The sequence below is a fragment of the Salmo salar genome, chromosome ssa18 (genome assembly GCF_905237065.1).
Source record: "Salmo salar chromosome ssa18, Ssal_v3.1, whole genome shotgun sequence".
Classification (NCBI taxonomy): Eukaryota; Metazoa; Chordata; class Actinopteri; order Salmoniformes; family Salmonidae; genus Salmo; species Salmo salar.
This window is the reverse complement of record NC_059459.1, coordinates 28072674-28089967: the sequence shown is the minus strand read 5'-3', so window position 1 is coordinate 28089967 and position 17294 is coordinate 28072674. Positions and strand designations below refer to the sequence as shown.

Genomic DNA, 17294 nt, shown 5'->3' with positions numbered 1-17294 from the left:
GTCATGGCTCACATCAACACCATTATCCCAGATTATCCCAGACAACGACGAGACAGCCTATAGGGAAGAGGTCAGAGACCTGGCCGTGTGGTGCCAGGACAACAACCTCTCCCTCAACGTGATCAAGACAAAGGAGATGATTGTGGACTACAGGAAAAAGAGGACCGAGCACGCCCTCATTCTCATCGACGGGGCTGCAGTGGAGCAGGTTGAGAGCTCAAGTTCCTTGGTGTCCACATCACCAACAAATGAACATGGTTCAAGCACACCAAGACAGTCACACCAAGACAGAGGGCACGACAAAACCTATTCCCCCTCAGGAGACTGAAAAGACTTGGTATGGGTCCTCAGATCCTCAAAAGGTTCTACAGCTCCTCCATCGAGAGCAACCTGACTGGTTGCAAATTGTCAAAGACTCCAGCCACCCGAGTCATAGACTGTTCTCTCTGCTACCGCACGGCAAGCGGTACCGGAGCGCCAAGTCTAGGTCCAAGAGGCTTCAAAACAGCTTCTACCTCCAAGCCATAAGAATCCTGAACATCTAATCAAATGGCCACCCAGACTATTTGCATTGCCCCCCTCCCCTCTTTTACACCGCTGCTGCTCTCTATTGTTATCATCTATGCATAGCCACTTTAATAACTCTACCTACATGTACATATTACCCTAACTGACCGGTGCCCCCGCACATTGACTCTGTACCAGTGCCCCCATGTATATAGTCTCGCTATTGTTATTTTACTGCTGCTCTTTAATTACTTGTTACTTTTATTTCTTATTCTTATCCGTATTTTAGATTTTTTTTAAACTGCATTGTTGGTTAGGGGCTCGTAAGTAAGCATTTCCCTATATAGTGCACTACTTTTGACCAGGGCCCAGTGCCACTATGTCAGGAACAGGGTGCCATTTCGTAACTAGAAATTACATGTAATTTGTTGCACTGGGGATAATAGACACAGAATTCTGTCAAAACCTACCTTTTCCCTCTCAACTCAATAAGCAAAACATTTACACTTTTTAAAGTTAATTTAATTAAGGATTATTTCATGGCAGGGGGTCACATATTTGGACAATTACTTATAACATCTACACTGAACAAAAATATAAACGCAACATGCAATAGTTTCAAAGATTTTACTGAGTTACAGTTCATATAAGGAAATCAGTCAATTGAAATAAATGCCTCAGTTTACATGCTCTCCCTTCCAAACCCTGACTACAGAGGTTGAGGTGGCGTAGCGTCAAAACCATATTCTGAGTGTGTTGTAATAATGATTAAGAACACACTGCATATTTAGTCACAACATACAAGATCGCCTATCAACCTACCCCTGAATTAAATAAATATTAAAAAGAAACCTTGAATCTCTTTTTTGAGTGCGGACCAGCTACACAATTTTGGAATTCTATCACAAACATACATACATACACACACATACACAGAGCTCACGAGCGCACACACACACCCACATAAATGCAGACACAGAAACATGCACACACACACACAAACACACACGCAGACACACGAACACACACATGTTGTCCTACCTGCTTGTGTGGGTAGACGTTGATGTGGCACTTGATACATTCTTGTCCCATGTTGGCCCAGGAGTTGCCACTCATCCACTTCCTCTTACACTTGGGACATTTGTACTCTCCAAAACACCTCTTCTTCCCCTGGTACGGAGTTAGACCCTCGCCTTTAGGCCTTGCCTGGGATTACAAGACAGAGAGGTTTAGATGGTAGTTTAAGCTATATCAACTGGGCTAAATTCAGTATACAGAAGGTCCCTGAAACAGATAGTGAGAACCCAAAAGAGACAACAAAGACTGATGCAAAAAGTGAACTTTACCCATGCTACCCTTTGTCTTTCCTGATTTGTTATTTTGGGTGGTGTGTGCATGTCATACAGTATTTTCCTATGCATATTGTAACACTGAATGAATTGAGAAACTGAGACTGAGTGAGGAGAAGGCTTTTTGGCCTTCATACATGCACTCTGTCAAACACACACAACACACACACTCCGTCAGCAATGAAATAAGGCTCACGAGAGGCCAATATCCCTGGGAGGGGCTCTTACTCATCATACTGAGTATATACTGCTTGCATCCCAAATGGCACCCTATTCTCTATATAGTGCACTACTTTTGACCAGAGTCCATATGGCTCTGTAGTGCACTATGTAGGGAATAGGGTGCCATTTGGGACACAGCCCCATACTGGCAGTGGTTCATCTAGGCCTGGCCACTACAACAGCAACAAGGAGTAAAAGTTAAAAAAAATTCCCCTAGTGTCACATATAAAAGAACGATTGATGTCATTACGGGGATAAATCACCACACGTGCATACGTCCTGCCAAAACTAACCAATTAGGGGGCTTGACTGGCATTGGCTAAACTCCCAGTGGCTGACAGTTGATGCGTTTGGTTTATGTCACGTTAGAATCTGAACCCCACCCATCAGACGCAAATCACCTTGTACTAAAACCTACTGTAGCCTAATAAAACACACACTGCTCTCAACGATCCCTATGAATGCACAGTCCAGCACTAGCACACCTGATTCAACTAGTCAACTAATCAGGATGGTGGAGAGCTGTGTAGGGTGGTAGAGAGAGGTGTATGGTGATGGAGAGGTGTGTAGGGTGGTGGAGTGGTGTGTAGGGTGGTAGAGAGGTGTGTATGGTGATGGAGAGGTGTGTAGGGTGGTGGCGTGGTGTGTAGGGTGATGGAGAGATGTGTAGGGTGATGGAGAGATGTATAGGGTGGTGGAGAGATGTATAGGGTGGTGGAGAGGTGTATAGGACGGCAGAGAGGTGTGTATGTTGATGGAGAGGTGTGTAGGGTGGTGGAGAGATGTATTGGGTGGTGGAGAGGTGTGTAGGGTGGTGGAGAGGTGTGTAGGGTGGTGGAGAGGTGTGTATGGTGATGGAGAGGTGTGTATGGTGGTGGAGAGGTGTATAGGGTGGTGGAGAGCTGTGTATGGTGGTGGAGAGGTGTATAGGGTGGTGGAGAGGTGTGTATGGTGGTGGAGAGATGTGTAGGGTGGTGGAGAGGTGGAGAGGTGTGTAGGGTGGTGGAGAGGTGTGTAGGGTCATGGAGAGGTGTATAGGGTGGTGGAGAGGTGTGTAGGGTGGTGGAGAGGTGTGTAGAGGTGTGTAGGGTGGTGGAGAGGTGTGTAGGGTGGTGGAGAGATGTATTGGGTGGTGGAGAGGTGTGTAGGGTGGTAGAGAGGTGTGTAGGATGATGGAGAGGTGTGTAGGGTGGTAGAGAGGTGTGTAGGGTGGTGGAGAGGTGTGTAGGGTGATGGAGAGGTGTCTAGGGTGATGGAGAGGTGTGTAGGGTGGTAGAGAGGTGTGTAGGGTGATGGAGAGGTGTGTATGGTGATGGAGAGGTGTGTAGGGTGGTAGAGAGGTGTGTAGGGTGGTGGAGAGGTGTGTAGGGTGGTGGAGATGTGTGTAGGGTGGTGGAGAGGTGTGTATGGTGATGGAGAGGTGTGTAGGGTGGTGGAGAGGTGTGTAGGGTGGTAGAGAGGTGTGTAGGGTGATGGAGAGATGTATAGGGTGGTGGAGAGATGTATAGGGTGGTGGAGAGGTGTATAGGGCGGCAGAGAGGTGTGTATGTTGATGGAGAGGTGTGTAGGGTGGTGGAGAGATGTATTGGGTGGTGGAGAGGTGTGTAGGGTGGTGGAGAGGTGTGTATGGTGGTGGAGAGGTGTATAGGGTGGTGGAGAGCTGTGTATGGTGGTGGAGAGGTGTATAGGGTGGTGGAGAGGTGTGTATGGTGGTGGAGAGGTGTGTAGGGTGGTGGAGATGTGGAGAGGTGTGTAGGGTGGTGGAGAGGTGTGTAGGGTGATGGAGAGGTGTATAGGGTGGTGGAGAGGTGTGTAGGGTGGTGGAGAGATGTATTGGGTGGTGGAGAGGTGTGTAGGGTGATGGAGAGGTGTGTAGGGTGGTAGAGAGGTGTGTAGGGTGGTAGAGAGGTGTGTAGGGTGGTAGAGAGGTGTGTAGGGTGGTGGGGAGGTGTGTAGGGTGGTGGGGAGGTGTGTAGGGTGGTAGAGAGGTGTGTAGGGTGGTGGAGAGGTGTGTATGGTGATGGAGAGGTGTGTAGGGTGGTGGGGAGGTGTGTAGGGTGGTGGAGAGGTGTGTATGGTGGTGGAGAGGTGTATAGGGTGGTGGAGAGGTGTGTAGGGTGGTAGAGAGGTGTGTAGGGTGGTGGAGAGGTGTGTATGGTGATGGAGAGGTGTGTAGGGTGGTGGAGAGGTGTGTATGGTGATGGAGAGGTGTGTAGGGTGGTGGAGAGGTGTATAGGGCGGTAGAGAGTTGTGTAGGGCGGTAGAGAGCTGTGTAGGGCGGCAGAGAGGTGTGTAGGGTGGTGGAGAGGTGTATGGGGCAGCAGAGAGGTGTGTATGGTGATGGAGAGGTGTGTAGGGCGGTAGAGAGGTGTGTAGGGTGGTGGAGAGGTGTATGGGGCAGCAGAGAGGTGTGTATGGTGATGGAGAGGTGTGTTGGGTGGTGGAGAGGTGTATAGGGTGGTAGAGAGCTGTGTAGGGTGGTGGACATTTTACATTTTAGTCATTTAGCAGATGCTCTTATCCAGAGCGACTTACAGTAGTGAATGCATACATTTCATTTCATGCATTTGTTTTTTGTACTGGCCCCCGTGGGAATCAAACCCACAACCCTGGCGTTGCACACACCATGCTGGCGTTGCAAACACCATGCTCTACCAACTGAGCCACAGGGAAGACCTATGGAGAGTTGGAGAGGTGTGTAGGGTGATGGAGAGGTGTGTAGGGTGATGGAGAGGTGTGTAGGGTGATGGAGAGGTGTGTAGGGTGGTGGAGAGGTGTGTATGGTGATGGAGAGGTGTGTAGGGTGGTGGAGAGGTGTGTAGGGTGGTGGAGAGGTGTGTAGGGTGGTGGAGAGGTGTGTAGGGTGATGGAGAGGTGTGTAGGGTGATGGAGAGGTGTGTAGGGTGATGGAGAGCTGTGTATGGTGATGGAGAGGTGTGTAGGGTGGTGGAGAGGTGTGTAGGGTGGTGGAGAGGTGTGTAGGGTGGTAGAGAGGTGTGTAGGGTGGTGGAGAGGTGTGTATGGTGGTGGAGAGGTGTGTATGGTGATGGAGAGGTGTGTAGGGTGGTGGAGAGGTGTGTAGGGTGGTGGGGAGGTGTGTATGGTGATGGAGAGGTGGAGAGGGTGGTGGAGAGGTGGAGAGGTGTGTAGGGTGGTGGAGAGGTGTGTAGGGTGGTGGAGAGGTGGAGAGGTGTGTAGGGTGGTAGAGAGGTGTGTAAGGTGGTGGAGAGGTGTGTATGGTGATGGAGAGGTGTGTATTGTGATGGAGAGGTGTGTAGGGTGGTAGAGAGGTGTGTAGGGTGGTGGAGAGGTGTGTATGGTGATGGAGAGGTGTGTAGGGTGGTGGAGAGGTGTATAGGGTGGTGGGGAGGTGTGTAGGGTGGTGGAGAGGTGTGTAGGGTGGTAGAGAGGTGTATAGGGTGGTGGGGAGGTGTGTAGGGTGGTGGAGAGGTGTGTAGGGTGGTAGAGAGGTGTATAGGGTGGTGGAGAGGTGGAGAGGTGTGTAGGGTGGTGGGGAGGTGTGTAGGGTGGTGGAGAGGTGTGTAGGGTGGTAGAGAGGTGTATAGGGTGGAGGAGAGGTGTGTTGGGTGGTGGAGAGGTGTGTGTGCGTGCGTGCGTGCCTGCGTCCATGCATGTGTGCACGTGTGTGTGTATGTGGAGGAGTTTAGGGGGTTGAGAGAGGTGTAGGATGTGTACCCTTGCTTCTGTCTGTCTGTTCATCTAGTGTGAGTAATGTGAAGCCTAATCATCAACATCTGGCACCGTCTAAACCTTCGCCAGCACCTTGCGTCATTTAGGACGAGCAGCCAAGGCCACACTATGATAGGCTGTTACTGTCCAGCAGCTCACTATGATAGGCTGTTACTGTCCAGCAGCTCACTATGATAGGCTGTTACCGTCCAGCAGTTTAACAACAACATGACCTTAACAGTGTCAACACAACATCCCCCTGTGACAGTGAGGGAGAGAGAGGGAGAGGAAGAAGGAGAGGGAGAGAGGGAGAGGAAGAAGGAGAGGGAGAGAGAGGGAGAGGAAGAAGGAGAGGGAGAGAGAGGGAGAGAGAGAGAAGAAGAAGGAGAGGGAGAGAGAGGGAGAGAGAGAGGAAGAAGGAGAGGGAGAGAGAGAGAGGAAGAAGGAGAGAGGGAGAGAGAGAGAGGAAGAAGGAGAGGGCGAGAGAGGGAGAGAGAGAGAGCGAAAAGCTGGAAACAGTGACATGGCCGGGCTCTTAGACCAGCACACAATCCATACGCATTATAAGACGACGCTCTGACGCAATCACAAAGCTATCATGATGACAACAATGTCATGGTGACACGTTATTTGGACAATTCCCTTCAAGATGATCTAACTATGGGATGTTTTAACTTAGCAAGCAGAGACTGTCAGAGATTTCGAAAGAAATGTGTTAATTGTAATCTGTTACTTGCAATACCTATTTTTACTGCTAGGGAGGCTGAAGATTCCTGGGCCATATCAAACATCTCAGAGTAGGAGTGCTGATTTAGGATCCTGTCTTCTCTGTCCATGTTATCAATGAAATCTAAAAGGCAAAACTAAGCAAATATCAGCATTCCTAATTTGAGATGCTTTGTGAATACTCCTCTCCTCTCCTGACCAGAACGTCACTAGTTATCTGTCAATGCTCCATTCAGTAGATTGTTCCTGCTTCTACTCTGCACATAGTAGACTGTTCCTCCTTCTACTCTCTACATAGTAAACTCATCCTCCTTCTACTCTCCATCCAGTAGACTGACCCTCCTACTCTCCATGCAGTAGACTGTTCCTGCTTCTACTCTCCACATAGTAGACTCATCCTCCTTCTACTCCCCATGCAGTAGACTGACCCTCCTTCTATTCTCCATTCAGTAGACTCATCCTCCTTCTACTCTCCATGCAGTAGATTGATCCTCCTTCTACTCCCCATCCAGTAGACAGATCCTCCTTCTACTCTCCATGCAGTAGATTGATCCTCCTTCTACTCCCCATGCAGTAGATTGATCCTCCTTCTACTCCCCATGCAGTAGACTGATCCTCCTTCTACTATCCATGCAGTAGACTGATCCTCCCTCTACTATCCATCCAGTAGACTGATCGTCATTCTACTCCACATGCAGTAGACTGATCCTCCTTCTACTCCCCATGCAGTAGATTGATCCTCCTTCTTCTCCCCATGCAGTAGACTGATCCTCCCTCTACTATCCATCCAGTAGACTCATCCTCCTTCTACTCCCCACGCAGTAGAATGATCCTCCTTCTACTCCCCATGCAGTAGACTGATCCTCCTTCTACTCCCCATGCAGTAGACTGATCCTCCTTCTACTCCCCATGCAGTAGACTGATCCTCCTTTTACTCCCCATGCAGTAGATTGATCCTCCTTCTTCTCCCCATGCAGTAGACTGATCCTCCTTCTACTATCCATGCAGTAGACTGATCCTCAGTCTACTATCCATCCAGTAGACAGATCCTCCTTCTACTCCCCATGCAGTAGAGTGATCCTCCTTCTACTCCCCATGCAGTAGATTGATCCTCCTTCTACTCCCCATGCAGTAGACTGATCCTCCTTCTACTATCCATGCAGTAGACTGATCCTCCCTCTACTATCCATCCAGTAGACTCATCCTCCTTCTACTCTCCATGCATTAGACTGATCCTCCTTCTACTCTCCATCCAGTAGACTGATCCTCCTTCTACTCCCCATGCAGCAGACTGATCCTCCTTCTACTCCCCATGCAGTAGACTGATCCTCCTTCTTTTCTCCATGCAGTAGACTGATCCTCCTTCTACTCTCCATGCAGAGCTGTAGCTCTAGCTCTGTCTCTATCTCTGGCTATGTACTGCTATGTACTGCTTATGAATGCATTATGTATGGCTTATGAATGTGAAAATCCCTGTGCAGGTTCTTAATTGAACATCATATAATTCCTGCTCCTCATCAGTCCTCAGTGTCCATGCAGTAGAGTAGACTTCCTCTATTCTCAATGTAGCTCTGTGTCTGTAGCTCTGTCTGTAGCTCGCTCTGTCTCTCTCTCTCTGTCTGTCTCTGTCTATCTCTCTCTCTGTCTCTCTGCCTCTGTCTGTCTCTATATCTCTGTCTCTGTAGCTCTCTGCCTCTATAGCTCTCTGTCTCTGTAGCTCTGTTTCTGTCTCTGGAGCTCTGTCTCTGTAGCTCTCTGTCTCTGTAGCTCTGTTTCTGTCTCTGTAGCTCTGTCTCTGTAGCTCTGTCTCTGTAGCTCTGTCTCTGTAGCTCTGTCTCTGTAGTTCTGTATCTGTCTCTGTAGCTCTGTCTCTGTAGTTCTGTATCTGTCTCTGTAGCGCTGTCTCTGTAGCTCTGTCTCTGTAGCTCTGTCTCTGTAGCTCTGTATCTGTCTCTGTAGTTCTGTATCTGTAGTTCTGTATCAGTCTCTGTAGTTCTGTATCTGTAGTTCTGTATCTGTCTCTGTAGCTCTGTCTCTGTAGTTCTGTATCTGTCTCTGTAGTTCTGTATCTGTCTCTGTAGTTCTGTATCTGTCTCTGTAGTTCTGTATCTGTCTCTGTAGTTCTGTATCTGTCTCTGTAGTTCTGTCTCTGTAGTTCTGTATCTGTCTCTATAGCTCTATCTCTGTAGTTCTGTATCTGTCTCTATAGTTCTGTCTCTGTAGTTCTCTCTGTCTCTGTAGCTCTGTCTCTGTAGTTCTGTATCTGTCTCTGTAGCTCTGTCTCTGTAGCTCTGTATCTGTCTCTGTAGCTCTGTCTCTGTAGCTCTGTCTCTGTAGTTCTGTATCTGTCTCTGTAGTTCTGTATCTGTAGTTCTGTATCAGTCTCTGTAGTTCTGTATCTGTAGTTCTGTATCTGTCTCTGTACCTCTGTCTCTGTAGTTCTGTATCTGTCTCTGTAGTTCTGTCTCTGTAGTTCTGTATCTGTCTCTATAGCTCTATCTCTGTAGTTCTGTATCTGTCTCTGTAGTTCTGTCTCTGTAGTTCTCTCTGTCTCTGTAGCTCTGTCTCTGTAGTTCTGTATCTGTAGTTCTGTATCTGTCTCTGTAGTTATATCTCTGTTGCTCTGTATCTGTCTCTGTAGCTCTGTATCTGTAGCTCTGTATCTGTAGCTCTGTATCTGTAGCTCTCTCTCTCTCTGTAGCTCTGTATCTGTATATGTAGCTCTGTATCTGTATCTGTCTGCATCTGTCTCTGTAGCTCTGTCTCTGTAGCTCTCTATCTATCTCTGCAGCTCTCTATCTGTCTCTGCAGCTCTCTATCTGTCTCTGTAGCTCTGTATCTGTCTCTGTAGCTCTGTATCTGTCTCTGTAGCTTTGTAGCTCTGTAGCTCTGTATCTGTCTCTGTAGCTCTGTATCTGTCTCTGTAGCTCTGTAGCTCTGTATCTGCCACTGTAGCTCTGTATCTGCCACTGTAGCTCTGTATCTGCCACTGTAGCTCTGCCACTGTAGCTCTATATCTGTCTGTAGCTCTGTATCTGTCTGTAGCTCTGTATCTGTCTCAGTATCTGTCTCTGTAGCTCTATCTGTCTCTGTAGCTCTGTCTCTGTAGCTCTGTATGTGTCTCTGTAGCTCTGTATGTGTCTCTGTAGCTCTGAATCTTATTCTGTAGCTCTGAATCTTACTCTGTAGCTCTGAATCTTACTCTGTAGCTCTGTATCTATCTTTGTAGCTCAGTCTCTGTAGCTCTATCTCTGTCTGTAGCTCTGTCTCTGTAGCTCTGTCTCTGTCTGTAGCTCTGTCTCTGTAGCTCTGTCTCTGTCTGTAGCTCTGTATCTGTCTCTGTAGCTCTGTCTCTGTCTGTAGCTCTGTATCTGTCTCTGTATCTGTCTGTAGCTCTGTCTCTGTCTGTAGCTCTGTATGTGTCTCTGTAGCTCTGTATCTGTCTCTGTAGCTCTGTATCTGTCTCTGTAGCTCTGTATCTGTCTCTGTATCTGTCTGTAGCTCTGTCTCTGTAGCTCTGTCTCTGTAGCTCTGTCTCTGTCTGTAGCTTTGTATCTGTCTCTGTAGCTCTGTATCTGTCGCTCTGTCTCTGTCTTTGTAGCTCTGTCTGTCTTTGTAGCGCTGTGTCTGTCTCTCTCTGTCTTTCTAGCTCTGTCTCTGTCTCTCTCTGTCGCTATAGCTCTGTCTCTTTCTATCGCTGTCTCTCTATCGCTGTCTCTCTATCTCTGTCTCTGTATCTCTGTTTCTGTATCTCTGTCTCTGTATCTCTGTCTCTGTATCTCTGTCTCTGTATCTCTGTCTCTGTATCTCTGTCTCTGTCTCTGTATCTGGGCCAGCAGATGCACATGATACAGTGTTTACAGTAAAGACAGCCTGAGCTGGATTGGTTACGCTCTGACCACATTTCAGATCAACTCAAAACACCAGCAGAGCGGGAGGTGAGTCAGGGACACATAGCCTGTGGTACCAGACCAGCTATTACACAGAACTAGGGCTTGGAGTTATTCCTTGTCTGGTCACATGGTCAAGAAAACTCCTTGTTCTCCACAGCCAACGAGTGAAGAACCACAACCATATAAAAAGGTGTTTAAAAGTAGGACCAGGATTTTTCCCTGGTCATGTGATAGAACTGGAGACCAGAGTTATTTTCCTCTTCAGGTCACATGGTTAACATAAATTCCTCACACTGCCATACAATGACAAACACACTCATTTTGTTGTTGTGAATAACTGTCAACATGGAAAGAAGTCTGCAGACCTCAGTAAGACCCCTGGGCCCTGTCTTTGCATTGACATTTACATTGTACTCATTTAGCAGACACTCTTATCCAGAGCGACTTACAGTTAGTGCATTCATCATAAGATAGCTAAGTGAGACAACCACATATCACAGTCACAGTAAGTACATTTTCCCTCAATAAAGTATCTATCAGCAATTTCAGTGCTAGTAGGTGTGAAAAAGTGTGAGGTGTTAGTTCTTAATGACATTTTTTTGGCAATACTGGTGTCAATCAACACAGTGGGAGGACATCCTTAGTGTCTGTCTAAAACACCACGCCTGTCACGGAGGTCTGAGACCACAGATGACCAGAGGTTCAGGTTGAATGAGTCCCAAATGGCACCCTATTTCCTTTTGAGTGCACTACTGACCAGGACCCATAGAGCTCTGGTCAAAAGTAGTGCACAATGTAGGGAATAGGGTGCCATTTGGTACACACACACCATGCATTCCAGTGGTCACTTGAGAACACAAACACTAGGGGATGAAAACATCTTGTGTCAGTTAGATAGGGACCATTTGAGGACCGTGACAGTAGAGTCAGTAGAGGACAGTGCTCTGATCCAGTTCTTATGGGTTTTAGCATCAACAACAAACAAGACGGCCGAGAGTGGGGACCTTGTGCATAATAATATGGGGTTTGCAAATGATCAAAAATAACTTAAAGATATGTGTGTGTGTCTGTGCAGCAGATAATGTTTGTTTATGTCCCTGCCTCTGACCCTTGTGTGCAAAGATAAGGGTCAGAGTGTTTAGATGGAACAGACTGTGTGTGTGTGTGTGTGTGTCCACAGGGGAGGGAGTTTCACTACCAAACCTGTTGGCCATGCAGTCAGCTATATCCTGAAAACCACACCACAGCAGGCAGGGCTGTGACTCATCACACACACACACACACACACACACACACACACACACACACACACACACACACACACACACACACACACACACACACACACACACACACACACACACACACACACACACACACACACACACACACACACACACACACACACACACACACAATAACCCGACAAATACCAGGGGGGAGGAAATAGAAAGCAGATGGCCACCATAGGTGCAGAACACCAGAGAACACCATAGGTGCAGAACACCATAGAAGACCATAGGTGCAGAACACCATAGAATACCACAGGTGCAGAACACCATAGAATACCATAGGTGCAGAACACCATAGGTGCAGAACACCATAGAATACAATAGGTGCAGAACACCATAGAACACCATAGGTGCAGAACACCATAGGTGCAGAACACCATAGAATACCACAGGTGTAGAACACCATAGGTGCAGAACACCATAGAAGACCATAGGTGCAGAACACCATAGAATACCACAGGTGCAGAACACCATAGAATACCACAGGTGCAGAACACCATAGAATACCACAGGTGCAGAACACCATAGAATACCACAGGTGCAGAACACCATAGAATACCACAGGTGCAGAACACCATAGAATACCACAGGTGAAGAACACCACAGGTACAGAACACTATAGAACACCATAGGTGCAGAACACCATAGGTGAACACCATAGGTGCAGAACATCATAGAACACCATAGGTGCAGAACACCATAGAACACCATTGGTCCAGAACACCATAGGTCCAGAACACGATAGGTGCCGAACACGATAGGTGCAGAACACCACAGAACACCATAGAATACCATAGGTCCAGAACACCATAGGTGCAGAACACCATAGAACTCCATAGGTCCAGAACATTATAGAACACCAAAGGTGCAGAACTCCATAGAATACCATAGGTCCAGAACACGATAGGGTCAGAACACGATAGGTCCAGAACACCATACGTCCAGAACACCATACGTCCAGAACACCATACGTCCAGAACACGAGAGAAACACTGAGATTCATCGTAAAAATCGCTACTCTGCTTTGAATTAAGGAGAGCGAGAGAGAGAGCGAGAGAGAGAGAGAGAGAAAGAGAGAGAGAGAGAGAGAGGTAATAAAATAGCACTAACCAACCAGCAACTGTAGCTGAGGCCACAAATCGAGTGGATTGGAGTCATTGTGATGTGGAGGGAAGAAGAATGCACTTTCTATTGGGGAGGCCTTTCACTGAGGCGGGTGAAGAGCAACATGTTGGAGCATCATTAATATTGTCTAGAATTATAATATAGGGAGAAAGAAAATACAACACCAGCCAATAGAACATACAGATTGTATCTGGAGTTCTGCTCATGAGAATGTTTTCACATCCACCTCAGTGGCAGGGTTTCTTCTAAACTATGTGACCCGACAAGGAAAAGCTAGGGCCCAGAATTTGGCCTGACTCCTAGTGGTTAAATCAGGGGTGTTAGTGCTGGGCTAGAACAAAAACGTGCAGGAAAATGCACTGAGAAACACTGATATAGAACACTCAATAAAATCTATACTGATAGGGATGTTGAGTGATGCAATGAACTCATACTTTTAGGTTCAGATGAGTAAATTCAGCTCTCAACATTGTTACGGTTCAGATTATATTTAGACAAATCTGACTTTACAGTTACAATTGTTATTTCCAGTTCATGAGCTCTGGAGGCTGAAGAGGTATTCAGATCAGGCATGGAACTCATGATACTCTGATGTTGAAGAGGTATTCAGACCAGACATGGAACTCATGATACTCTGATGTTGAAGAGGTATTCAGACCAGGCATGGAACTCATGATACTCTGATGTTGAAGAGGTATTCAGACCAGGCATGGAACTCATGATACTCTGATGTTGAAGAGGTATTCAGACCAGACATGGAACTCATGATACTCTGATGTTGAAGAGGTATTCAGACCAGACATGGAACTCATGATACTCTGATGTTGAAGAGGTATTCAGACCAGACATGGAACTCATGATACTCTGATGTTGAAGAGGTATTCAGACCAGACATTGAACTCATGATACTCTGATGTTGAATAGGTATTCAGACCAGGCATGGAACTCATGATACTCTGATGTTGAATAGGTATTCAGACCAGACATTGAACTCATGATACTCTGATGTTGAATAGGTATTCAGACCAGGCATGGAACTCATGATACTCTGATGTTGAATAGGTATGGGGGGAGTGAAGGAATTCTCTTCCATTGAAAAGACACCCATTATTGACCACTATAACCCCAGGCCAGACCACCACTCCCCAGACCTTTACATCTCATATACACTATAACCCCAGGCTAGACCACCACTCCCCAGACCTTTACATCTCATATACACTATAACACTCTGATGGAAAAGGACTGTGGACATTTTTCTCTTGAAGCCTAACGTTTGAAAAGTACGGTAACCTATGAACATCTTCCCAAGGACTTATAAGCACATTATAACACCTTATGAGCTGTTCCCTCATACAGTATAACTAGGCCTGTCAAAAAATGAAAGACACATTTGTTGGTTTTGTGCCTGCACACATCTTTTAGACAGTGGTTTGTTTCTCTGATTGTAGGAATAAAGAAAGGGATAAAAAGAGAGACAAAGAGGAGAGAAATAACTTCGAGGCTTCCGGGAATTGTGGGTAGTAGTAATTGCATGAAACCTCTTTTCTGGTCTCAATTTGGAAATATTGTTTTTGTTTGGAAATGCAACTCAGCCGTTAAGGCGGGTCATAAAAAAAAGACCACAGAATATTTACGATTCCTCTGTCCCCACCGCAACAATAGAAAACTGGAAAATGTGGTTTAAAATAATATAAAGAATTGAAGAACAGAAAGGAAACCAACTCACAATACAGTCTGTCCAATATCACTGATTAAAACACCAACCTCAAACTATGCAAGACGGGTAGGCCTACATAACTTCACTATTGTAATATTCATATGTTTTAACATACTACTGTTATATTATACTGCGCTATGTTTGGATTAGACCACTGAGGTCAGGAGGTCAGTGAAATTCATCATGGCTGGAGGCACGAACAGGAACATGCCAGTTACTAGCTAGTAAAAAGTAAGCTATGTTTTATAGATATGATGCTGTCGTCCTGGATTTATCATTTATGTACAATGAGTGCAAAACAAGACAACAATGCACTTCAGGCTTCAGCTATCTAAATACAGATTTGAGGATGTAATGGGATGCAAAGAGGTATTTGCTACTTTGAGAGAGCACTGAGGGCCGGAAGCGGAGTATAAAAACAGATAAGGTAATAACACTGGTTCATGTAAACTTTCAATACAAGAAGCAACTTGATAACTGTGTTTTTCATGTTCAGGTTACGAGTAACAAAGTTGAATAATACAGAGTAATAAAGTAATCTCTGTCTGAGGGCTCAGTAGAGAGTTAGCCAATCAGGACCCAGGGTCTGCAGATGGCCTTTCCTTCAATCTCTCACAGAATGTCTGTTTGAGGGCTCAGTAGAGAGTTAGCCAATCAGGACCCAGGGTCTGCAGATGGCCTTTCCTTCAGTCTCTCACAGAATGTCTGTTTGAGGGCTCAGTAGAGAGTTAGCCAATCAGGACCCAGGGTCTGCAGATGGCCTTTCCTTCGGTCTCTAACAGAATGTCTCTGTCTAAGGGCTCAGTAAAGAGTTAGCCAATCAGGACCCAGGTTCTGCAGATGGCCTTTCCTTCAGTCTCTCTCACACACAGAATGACACTGTCCTCTCCTCAGCTGTGTTACCATGGCCACAAAAACAGCCTTTTTATTGGCTGTTTCCGGTGCCCTGGTAGACGGCCCAATCGCGTGCCAGAACCTCAGCCAGGTGCGTTCTGGGAGGTTATTAATCAATTCCACGATGCACTGCCAGATAAATGAGCGCAATGTTTCCCAAATTCTCTCTCTCGTTCTCAGTCTCTCTCTCTCTTTCTGCCCACTCTCTCTCTCACCTCCCCCTCTCTCCTCTCCCCCCTCTCTCTCCCCCTCCTCCCTCCTTTCCCTCTCTCCTGGTCCTTTGCGGGTGCAGCTGTCCCTTTTTAATGCCTGTGAAGACAAGTAGTCCTGGCTGTAAGAGAGAGGAGAGGAACAGGTGTGCTGTGAGAGTGATAAATCTAGCCCCTCCACAACACAATGCTGCTCTGTTTTATCAAAACAATCCCCCCTGAATGGGGTTGGCTGGGGATGCAGAGACCCCCACACTATGGAACTGACTGGGCACGCAGGCCAAGAGAGAGTATACAGGAGAGAGAAACCCCCAAATCTACTACACTGAGGATCTGTCTGGGCAGACCTAGAGACCCCCACCGACAAATGTTTTAAAAAAAAATTTGAACCTTTGTTTAACTAGGCAAGTCAGTTAAGAACAAATTCTTATTTACAATGACGGCCTACCGGGGAACAGTGGGTTAACTGCCTTGTTCAGGGGCAGAACAACAGATTTATACCTCATCAGCTCAGGGATTCGATCTAGCAACCTTTCGGTTACTGGCCCAACACTCTAACCTGCCGCCCTGACTAAGGAGCGAACAGGGTGAGTAGAAAAAAACACAGACAAGGGAGTGCTAACAAAAAGCCTGGATTTGATCAACCTTATAATAAATCAGTCAAACCAAGTGGAAACAATACATTGTATATTTTCTGTATCCAACGATTGCACATGGCTAACGATTACACATAGATATAATGAAGCGTTGTTCATCAGTTTATAATGTTATGGGATCGTGCTCAATTCTCCTCAATTTGGGACACAACTGAGCTCAATGCAGCTTTCTCTTGACTCCTGGATGGTGTTCTAGGGTTATTACAAAGAAATCCATGTTTCCCATGTATTCCAGATAGCACTGGCCTTGTTCCTAATTCCTGACTGGCTGCTGGCTCAGACCCCGGACTGCTTGGCTGCCACACGCACCCACCCACGCACGCACACAGACACACACACAGACACACACACATACACACACACATACACACAGACACAGACACATACACACAGACACACAGACACACGCACAGACACAGACACACACACACACACACAGACACACGCACAGACACACACAGACACACGCACAGACACACACACAGACACACGCACAGACACACACACAGACACACACACAGACACACACACAGACACACACACAGGCGGGGATCAGAAGTCTCCCTGGCCTTGCTAGCATCTGGAAACCATCAGCATAAACAAAGGAACAGTGGAGTATCGCAGGCCCCTCTCAGTCTCCCAATTCCACAGGACATCACTCAGAGAGTGTGAGAGTGAGTGAGTGAGTGTGTGTGTGTGTTTATGTGTGTGTGTGTGTGTGTGTGTGTGTGTGTGTGTGTGTGTGTGTGTGTGTGCTTATGTGCGTATGTACCCCTGTAAATATGTGCATGTGTTAAATTACCTAACACAGAGAGAGAGAGAGAGAGAGAGACTAGACCCCTCTTCCCTCCTCTCCTCTCCCCTTCTTCTTCTTCACAATCTGTATTTATTTTGACCCACTAACAGAAAAAGATAGATTGCCAGATTACGCTACAAAAGACACACCGATCCACTTCAGTCCTCTCTCTCTGAGTTTAGTCTCTCTGCTTTTGTTTGGCTACCTGATTAGCT

At 46.7% G+C, this 17294-nt stretch overlaps 1 protein-coding gene across 1 annotated transcript in view; it reads right to left on the bottom strand.

The window, feature by feature from the left end:
• The window catches only part of LOC106577169 (zinc finger CCHC domain-containing protein 24), a 70601-nt gene that overhangs the window by 7426 nt on the left and 45881 nt on the right, over positions 1-17294 (bottom strand). Inside the window, exon 3 of the mRNA XM_014154985.2 lies at positions 1549-1713. Within this exon, the coding sequence (XP_014010460.1) occupies positions 1549-1713 (165 nt within the window). The remainder of the gene's footprint in view (positions 1-1548; positions 1714-17294) is intronic.